The sequence below is a fragment of the Dromiciops gliroides genome, chromosome 2 (assembly GCF_019393635.1).
Source record: "Dromiciops gliroides isolate mDroGli1 chromosome 2, mDroGli1.pri, whole genome shotgun sequence".
NCBI lineage: Eukaryota > Metazoa > Chordata > Mammalia > Microbiotheria > Microbiotheriidae > Dromiciops > Dromiciops gliroides.
In genome coordinates, this window is record NC_057862.1 from 91,001,097 (window position 1) to 91,011,259 (window position 10,163).

Consider the following 10,163-nt stretch of genomic DNA (forward strand, 5'->3'; position numbering starts at 1 on the left):
GATCCATCTGGAGCAATTCATTATCTATATGTACTCCCACCTTAATTTAAACACTGTCCCGAGTACCCTTTATGACAAAGAGAATCACTAACACTATAAGTAAATACAAGCTGACCTACTGAAATAGGCTATTAAGTGGAAAAACATGAAAAGAGATATCAACACAGACTATCACCATTTCCTAGGGAATTTTAACAGACATAAATTATTTGCCAGCAAACTTGATCTCCTTGCCAAATAAAGAAATACGACAGCTAAGAGCAACACCATAAACGCACTTATACAATCTAATGGAGAAAAGATGATATAAAAACAAAAGATTAAGGATATGATGTTTAAAATTTGTATTGTCATGGAGGAAAAGGGGGGAAGACTGTATCCAAATACTGTATCCAAAATAGTGAAAAATAAGTTTATAGAAATCAAGTGCGAATTCCAAATAAGCAAGATCAACCCAATGACATCTAAGGAAGGAACTAAAAAACGAAGACACAGGATGAAAAAATGGAAAAGAAGTATAAAGCTTTCTGATACTCTTTTCTCCATCAAGGCAGAGAATCACCATAATATTATTTTAAAATTAAAGTTTCTTACTGATACATAAAGTAGAAACAGCATTTAAAAAACAATGAAAAGAGGAATTTGCCTAAACCAAATATACACAAAGTAAGCCCATCCTGGAGGTAAAAGTTTGGAGTGTGTTGAAAGATCAGTTCAAGATATCTAAAAGAAAGGAGCCTACAAAACCCATGGAAAAAGTCAGACCTGATTGTTAAAGGAGAGGGGGTGCTCTCACAGGTAGCTAGATGGTACAGCAGATAAGAATGCCAGGTCTTAAAACAAAATGACTCATCTTTGTAAGTGTAAATCTGACCTCAGATACTTACTCAATGTGTAACCCACCCACCCCAAGCAAGTCCCTTAACCCTGTTTGCCTCAGTTTCCTCATCTGTAAAATGAGGAGAGAGAAGGAAATGGCAGACCTAATATTTTTGCCAAGAAAACCCAAATGGGGTCACAAAGAGTTGAACATGACTGAAACAAATGAACAATAAAACTATTATTAACAAAAAAAATCAATAACTACCAACATATATGCTTATTTTTCCATCTCTACAAAATCTATTCAAAACATTAAGGACGGGCAGCTAGATGGCACAGTGGATAGAGCACCGGCCCTGGAGTAAGGAGTACCTGAGTTCAAATCTGGCCTCTGACACTTAACACTTACTAGCTGCGTGACCCTGGGCAAGTCACTTAACCCCAATTGCCTCACTAAAACAAACAAACAAACAAACAAACAAAACAAAAAAAACCCATTAAGGACATTCTTCGTTAACACGTAAAAAAACAGGCAAGAATTTTCACAAATAATATGTTACATAAGATTACATCTTTACAGTCATTCAACTGACTGAAAAGTGTAGACAATATAAGACCCCACTACTAATAAATGTTTGCTAGGGGTAGCTAGGTGGCGCAGTGGATAAAGCACTGGCCGTGGATTCAGGAGGACCTGAGTTCAAATCCAGCCTCAGACACTTGACACTAGCTAGGTGACCCAGGGCAAGTCACTTAACCCTCATTGCCCTGCAAAAAAAAAAAATAAATAAATGTAAAAAGTAAAAATAAATGTTTGCTCACTATAAATGCCACCTTAAAGCATCTCCTCCACCAAGGTATCTTTCATGGATATGTCAAGTCATACAAAATTCCTTGAATGATCCAACAGAAATAAATTCAATAATCCCATCATTATCAATAACAAGTAAGGCATTTAACAGAGAACTTCATGGACATGAGACTTCAGAAAAACCTTTAAAAGAAAAAACACCACCTTTACTTGACTCTATCAAACCCTCAAATTAATATCCCCTCTCCTCTCTTTCACCACTCCAGTCCATACATGTAATATGTGTATGTGTATATGCATGCAAACATACACACTTGCATACATGCCTATACATGCATGCACATACATACACATAATACACACACACACACACACACACACATATATCTTACTCCCCTTTCCACACTTAACAGTCCAGTCAGACAAGCCTTCTCAGGTGCTCTTCATACAAGACATTGCAGCTCTTGTCTCCAGGCCTTTGTGAAGGCTGTGCTCATAAATCCTGAAATATACTCTCAACTCCACTTCTTAAGAATTCTTTACTTCTCTCAAGACTCGGCTCGAGCACCTATCTTCTACACAAAGCCTTTCCTAACTTTTGAACCTCCACTGCCCTCTCTCCATAAACCATGTCAAATTTATTTTGTATTTATTCTATAGACACAACTACGTTGTAGGTTCTTTAAAGATAGGAAATGTTTCATATTTGTCTTCCTAACTCCAGTACCTAGCACAGTGCCTGGCACATAAAAGTAGATACTTAATAAATGCTTGATGAATGATTGCTAGGCTCCTAGAATCATCTTCATTGAATACATTTTCATTTCCTTGTTATTTACTCAGTTCTCAATTTATTGCATTCTGGCTTCTAACCACACTCTACTGAAAAGCCTTCAGTCTGAAGCTGCCAATAATCTCTTAATTGTTAGATGTAACAGCTTTTTCTCAGTTCTTCATCCTTTTTGACCTACCTCTCTACAAAGGTTAACACTGCTGATCATGTCCTCTGTCTTTATAGTCCTTCTCCCTTGATTTCATGAACACTATTCTGTCCTGGTTTTCTTCCAACCTGATCACTGCTTTTCAGTCTCCTTTGCAGCTTCATTACCCATCTCCTTCCCTGTAAACACAGCTCTTCCTCAAGTCTCCATCCTGGGCCATCTTCCAACTCTAAGAAGCTCCCATGGCCTAAATTATCTCTATGTAAATGGCTCCCAATCTACATATCCAACCCTAATTTCCTATCTGAACTCTAATAAATGCACAGCCAAGGAATTGAAGCATAGAATGCACTCCCACCTCACTTTGCCCTTTCAGTTCTTATGGTTCTTCAAAATATAAACTCCTCATGGAAGCCTTCCCCATTTCTCCAGGCAACAATTTTTTCCTCACATAACCCTGTATTTACTTGTCTTTGAAAATAACTTCCAGGGCAGCTAGGTGAAACAGTGGATGGAGCACCAGCCCTGAAGTCTGGAGTACCCGAGTTCAAATTCGGTCTCAGATACTTGACACACACTAGCTGTGTGACCCTGGGCAAGTCACTTAACCCCACTTGCCTCAACACCCCCCCCCCAAAAGAAAGAAAATAACTTCCAAGTAGAATATAAAGTTTGTGAAGGTAGAGACTTTCTCAATGTCCTGTCTTTGTTTCTCTAGTATCTAATGCAATATTTTGCATATAGTGAGTGCTTAACACATATTTGTTCAATTACAGTTAATAAGAAAAAAAATATCATGATGAAAGAAAAAACATCGTTGGGACATAAGAAGGGGCCTTCTGGACCTGTTCAACATGGTCAGTCTTTGGATCTAGGTTAATGTTCTACATCACATGAGAACCTCTCGACTTAATACCTAAAAGGGACCATTAGAACTAGAAGAGGGGCAGCTAGGTGGCCAAGTGGATAGAGCACCAGTCCTGGATCCAGGAGGACCTGAGTTCAAATCTGACCTCAGACACTTAACACTTACTAGCTGTGGGACCCTGGGCAAGTCACTTAACCCCAATTGCCTCACAAAAAAAAAAAAAAAAAGAACTAGAAGAGAACTTAGATATCACATCAGTGGATTGCCTTATTTTAGGGAATGATTGAAATTAGACCTAGAGAAATTAAATGACTTCTCCAAGGCTACAGAGCTAGTCAGTGAGTAAAAAAACTTGGAATAAAACAAAGGTTTTGTGACTCCTGCTAGTTCAGAATTCTTTCAATTCTATCCGTCTATTTCCTAGGGTTGCTGATCATCAAAAAAGGAAGCAAATAATATCTGGCATTGAATCCACATTACTTTCAAGTACATATACCATGGACTTTGCTAACAACTTAAAATAAATCCTATTTACGTACCAATCTTAGAAAACTGAAAAGTTATATTGCAGAAAGTTATTTTTAAAAATTTATAGTATCAAAAAAAAAAGAAAGAAAGAAAAAAAAATTTATAGTATCAGTGGTGCAGTGATCCAAGACAACTCTGAAGGACTTATGAAAAAAAATGCAATTCATCTACAAAGAATTGATGGTATCTGAATACAGATGGAAGTATATTTTGTTGTTGTTAAAAAAATAATAATTTCTAGGGAACAAAATTAGTACAGGATGAGCATTTTTTAAAATGTTATTCTTTTAGTTTACTGTTAGGGTAAATATTAATTTAAGTAATATTATTAAAAGATAAACATATTACCAAATAACTTAGGAACAAAATTACTTATTTCATTTCAAAATGAAAACTAAAATAATGGTGACTTGAGAATCTTTTAAACAAAAACAAAATGATCCCTAAACAATGTCAATTTTATAATACTTTGTGAATGCTTTAATTAAAATATATTGGAATGTTCAGTATAATCATTACATAAGAAAAGGAGCATTTAAATTGAAACACAAAAGTGACCAAGCATAAAGAAACAACAGAAATCACAAAAAAGTCACACCTCTAAAGTTGGGGAAGAGAAACTAAAATTGATGTCAACAAAGGTGACTTCCTGTCCATGCATCCAAGAATAGACAGATGAACAGACATGATCATTTCTTGCCTGATATTGCAAGTGGAAGACAGAAGATCTAAATTTGGACCTATCAATTCTGGCCACTTGCCTACGATTCCAGAAAAGAAAGCGAACAAAGTTCATCTCAAAGCCTTTTAATTTTATCCCACAAAACACTGAATCCCAAACAGAAGAGTCACACATACTGGGTTAGGCCCACCCTTGAAAGATACCATCTTATGATGTTCATCATATGATTCTTGTGGGTGTATAGTAATGAATTTTAATTGTTGTGACAAAGATCTTTGGTAACCTGTTTTGCGATAGGGCTTGTTTGTGGTTGCTGTTCTCCCAGAAATAGATCTTGGATCTTAAGATGTAAATTCGGAGGGGAGGATAACAAATCCCTTCCTCAATTATACTAGGTGTCTGACCAATTGATTCAATACAGAGGCAGAACCCGAACTTCCTCTTTTCAAGGACACAATATTTCAAGTCTTAATATGAGTGAATTGGGTTTGACAGGAACTGGGAAGATAGGGTTAAAAAGGAAAAAAATATATACATCTCTCCACCTTGACCATCTTTGCTCTCAAGGTGCCTTTATTTGGCAAATTGTCATTCCAAGGACCGACCTCCCAAGAAACAGCATCCCTCTTCCAAGCCTGATCCTGGATCATCATCACCACGACGCGGTCATTTAAGAAACAATGACCTTTCACCTCGTGCCAGGGGATACTGCGCCTAGCCCACCGCCCAGGCCGGTGTCGTCCCCCCCCCAGTCCCTCTGCCCCCCGCAGAGGGACGCGCACCCCCCCCCCGCCCGCCCCCCTATGCCGCCCTCCTCCCCGGGCGGGAGGGGAAGGTCAGCCTGAGCGGACCCCCGCCCCGCCCCGCCCCAGCCGGGCTGGGGTCCCCGCTCACCGGGTCGCAGCTGCAGGCTCCCGTCCCGGCGGCTGCACCACAGCGCGCGCTCGCCCTGCTGCAGGATGTAGTGATCCTTGGCTTGGAAGAGCTCCATGCCCGCCCCGGGCCCGAGGGGCGGAGAGCACGGCGGCGAGCCCGCCCCGCAGCGGACCCCGGGCCCGGCCGGGGCACCCTCTTCAGCCGGGGCCGCCAGAACGGCGGTGGCGGAGCCGGAGCCCAGGCCCGAGAACGGAGAGTGCAGCGGAGCGCCGCCTCGAAAGCCACCGCCACCACCGCCGCCGCCTCGGCCCCAGGACTGTCTGTCCACGCCCAGCTCCGGCGCTGGTCGGCTCCCCCGGCTCCGAGGCTCCGCCCCCAGCACCGCCCCGCCCCGCCCCCACACTCCCTGTCTTCACGTGATCCCGCCCGTGGCGGCCCCACACCGCCCCCGTGCGGGGGACTGGAGCCGCCGCCTGTAGGCGACCCTCCTTGTCATCTCCTCCCTTCCCACCCCACTCCCCTGCCCCCTGCGGGGAACAGGCTTCAGTGCAATCGGGCACCCTTGCCTGTCCCCCCACTTCCCCGCCTGCCCCCTTTCGGGGGACGGGTGCCAGCGCCTTCCTTCCAGTCGTCCCTCCGCCAGTCCCCCAGGGTGCCCCACAACAGTGTCCCCAACGCGAGGGTCAGGAACCTGAGCTGCTCCCTGCTCACCTTCCCGCTAAAAAACAAACAAACAACCTCCAAGTACCGTGGGGAAGGGCTCCGGAGTCTCGCCGGTCCTTGCCCGGGTAGAACAGATGGACCATCACGAAGAAGAGACACCATAAAGGGGGTCTCGCCCCGCCCGCCCAGTCTTCCCCTTTGCAGCCCCCTCACTCTGTCCTTTCAAAACCAGGGTGCAAATGATACGTGCCATCCTCCCCGACTGTCTGCTTCAAACAACGAGTATTTTGACCGTCTTAACGAGCCAATTTAGTAAGCTCCTACTATGCGCCGGGCGCTGGGGCTACAACGAAAGGCAATGACAGTTCCTGCACTCAAAGAGCTCACAACCGAATGGGGGACACAACATGTAAACAACTTTGTACATACAAGCTGTATAGATAGGATAAAGTGGAGAGCAATGCCCCCGCGCTTAGCACAGCGCCTGGCATATAGCGAGAGGTTAATAAGTGCTTGTTGACTGACACTGATCAATTGTCTGCTAAAACCTAGTACATGGACTGATTTCACTACAGAGTAAGTGCTGTGCGGCAGAAAACAGCAGACACTGGTCTTCGCCCCCTGACAGCTCTCTCCCCCTCACCGAGGAAGCAGAGGAGCCGTGGACGTCCTCTAGTGAAGTCATTGTCCTGCTCCCACTGGACTCGATGCCTATGGATCTCCCCCACACCAGTGCTCTCCAATAGACACGCGGCTTCAAGTGAAGGCTGCTTTGCAGGTCTCTGCTGCCAATGCACATAGCTGCGGGGCCTTTTGCAATTTCCGTCTTCAGGGAAGTCTTTGGTTATGGGTGCCTAAGAAAAAGAGTGGGCTCTCCTTTAGTTCCTTTAGTTCTTTTTTCCCTAGCTCTATGAGAAAAGCAGCCGCCCTTGTTGCAGCCCCAAGACCAGCAACAATCGTAGAAAAGACTCAACGTTCCGCCCACCCCTCTTTGAATTCGCTGCTGGAAGGCCTTGGGTGTCTAGCAGATTTTTTTTTTTGCCCCAGGTACGAAGTTCATTAAGCTATAGAGCTACTACTTCCTAGCTAATTAATGCCCTTAGGCCTGGGTCTCTACTGTCAGTATTTCCTGTGCCTGCTCTGAAGGCTTCTCTACATCTCATCTTCATCCAAGGAAAGCCTATTACCCAATAGCAACCAAACATCTCTGGGATGAATTTGAGGGATCTCCAGCCAAATCCCTTCTGCTCTCCCCCGTTGTGGAAGACTGAGGAAATGCACAGACTAAGCTAAATCCGGGAGAATGGGCCTTTGTGTCTCCTATTTAGCCACATTCCTGGCCTTTCATATGGATATTCAGCTTGCCAGAGCCTCTGACATCCTTTTTGTATTGACTAGCCAGTTTAATAATTATTCTCGAGGTACTTCCTTTGCCAGATTTTTTTCTCTCCTACAGTTTAACTGTGAAGTCCTAGAGAGGCCTACACTTTCTGATTCTTTTGTGCTCCCTAATAGGACCCAGTACAGCCTTTCAGTGGTAGCAGATAATCAATATACAGACTCCAAATGAGAATATGTAATAGAAATCATCTGGAAGGGGAAGGAGACCTGGGTTCTAATCCTGATTCTGTGATTCTCAACAAGGCACTTCATTTCAAGCCACCTTAGTGACTTCACCTATAATTAAATATATAAATTAATATATAATATATGTATAATAAGTATATAATAGAAATAAAATAATTTCTAATGTCCTTCCTGACTCTAACAGCTCTTAATGCTGTTAGTGCTGACCCGTTCAATCTTGCTTAAGCAGTCTCACAATACAAGCTTCTGTACACATCTCTCTATTCCTCAAACTGAGAAAGAGAAGCCATGAATACCAGACAGAGGACAGACATGTTTAACCTACTCACCTGGAGCTGAGAAAAACCAAGAACCATACTCTCAACTCCTGTAAGAGGTAAAGCATTCTCTGCTTGTTTCAGGCAATTCTTATTTCCCCCAGAAGACCATACATGGAAAAAGGTGGGAGGCCTTAGGTATTTCTCTGAAAAGAATTACACTCTCGACCATAGTCCATTTAGAATTAAAGTGGTCTTTTATTTGGCACTAGAGAAAGTGACAGAGGGGTAGCTAAGTCAAAGACTTCACCCCTGGGGAGGAGGGCTCAAAAACATTCTCCTCCCAGAACAGAAGAAAGGCAAAAGCTTTTATAGAGGATAGATGGGGTATCCACTTGAAAACTGGAAAGTTCCCTTTTGGGATGGGGTGGGGAAAGCTTGGATGATTATCATATTCCTGAGAGTTGAGGGGCATATTTTTGAAATGATGGTCCTGACTTTCGGGGTTATCTTTGTCTCTTAGTTCCAGTCAGGGAGTAGCCATGCCTAATTGACTTTGCTGCTATAGAATTTTGTCACCCTTTATTTCTTAGGTGAATCTGTCCTGATATCCAGCTGGTCAATCAAAACTTCAATAGTCCCCTGATTCCTTGATCCGTTGTACTGTTTTCTTGTCATCCTTGGTTTTGCTTTTCACAGGAGAAACTTCTGAGTTATCCTAAGCCCCATGTCAACCAGCATCTCAGTCATAGAAAGTGGCTACTTCTCTCAATCTTAACACATGCTTTGAGGGAGGGATTATACCACTTCCTATATGGAATAAGAGGGGCAGCTAGGCAGTACAGTGGATAGAGTGCCACGCCTGTAATCATGAAGACTTGAGTTCTGATCCTCAGACCATTACTAGTCACGTGACCCTAGACAAGTCACTTCACTTTGTTTGCCTCAGTTATTCATCTGTAAAATGGGCTGAAGAAAGAAATGGCAAACCACTTCATTATCTTTTTTTTTCCCAATTAGAATAGAAATTTTATTTTTTCCAGTTACATGTAAGGGTAGTTTTCAACATTCATTTTCATAAGATTTAGAGTTCCAAATTTTTCTCCCTCCCACCCTCCCTTTACTCCCCCCTCCACAAGATCGAAACCAGGTTATATATATACAATCCACAAGTATTCTTTTTATCAGTTCTTTCTATGGGGGTGTATAGTAAGCTTCCTCATTAGTTCCTTGGGATTGTCTTGGATCATTGCATTGCTGAGAGTAGTTAAGTCATTCATAATTGATCATTGAACAATATTGCTGTCGCTATGTACAATGTCCTCCCAGCTCTGCTCACCTCACTATACATAGATGTTCATTAGTCTTTCCAGGTTTTTCTGGGATCATCCTGTTTGTCATTTCCTGTAGCCCAAGACCATTCCACTACAATCATATAGCACAGCTTTTTCTATCATTTCTCAATTGATGGACATTCCCTTGATTCTCAATTCTTAGCCTCCACCAAGAGGTGCTAAAAATATTTTTTGTACAATTTTCCCCCCTTTTCTCTTTTTCATGATTACTATTGTTAACTGTTTCCCTCCCATCCTATGATTTCACCTCTGCCCTTCCCCCCCCCCCAGTGAATTCCCTTCACCCCTCAATTTAACCCTAAAGATGTCATCACCTAGCTAAGTGACATAGTGGACAAAGCATCACCCCTGGACCCAGGGGGATCCCAGCCAAAACCTGGCCTCAAACACAAGACAGTCACATACTGTATGACCCCAGGTATGTCCCCCAGCTCCAATTTTTTATGGTTCTCTAGGGTCTTGTATTTGAAAGACAAATTTGCCATTCAGTTCAGGTCTTTTCATCACAAATATCTGAAAGTCTTCTTTTTCATTACAATCCCATTTTTTCTGCTGAAAGATTATGCTGACTTTTGCTGGGTAGGTGATTCTTAGTTGTAATCCCATTTTCGTTGCCCTCTGGAATATCATATTCCATGCCCTCCGGTCCTTTAATGTAGAAGCTGCTAGATCTTGTGCTATCCTGACTGGGGCTCCACAGGACTTGAATTCTTTCTTTTTGGCAGCTTGCAATATTTTCTCCTTGACCTGAGAGCTCTGGAATTTGGCTATAA

General features: G+C 42.8%; 1 protein-coding gene across 2 annotated transcripts in view; it reads right to left on the reverse strand.

The window, feature by feature from the left end:
- The window catches only part of INPP5F (inositol polyphosphate-5-phosphatase F), a 103,568-nt gene extending 97,724 nt beyond the window's left edge, over window positions 1-5,844 (reverse strand). For both annotated transcript variants that reach the window (XM_043983771.1, XM_043983770.1), the window contains exon 1: window positions 5,547-5,844. In XM_043983771.1, the coding sequence (XP_043839706.1) occupies window positions 5,547-5,643 (97 nt within the window). In that variant the 5' untranslated portion in view covers window positions 5,644-5,844. The remainder of the gene's footprint in view (window positions 1-5,546) is intronic.
- Between the last annotated feature and the right edge of the window lie 4,319 nt (window positions 5,845-10,163).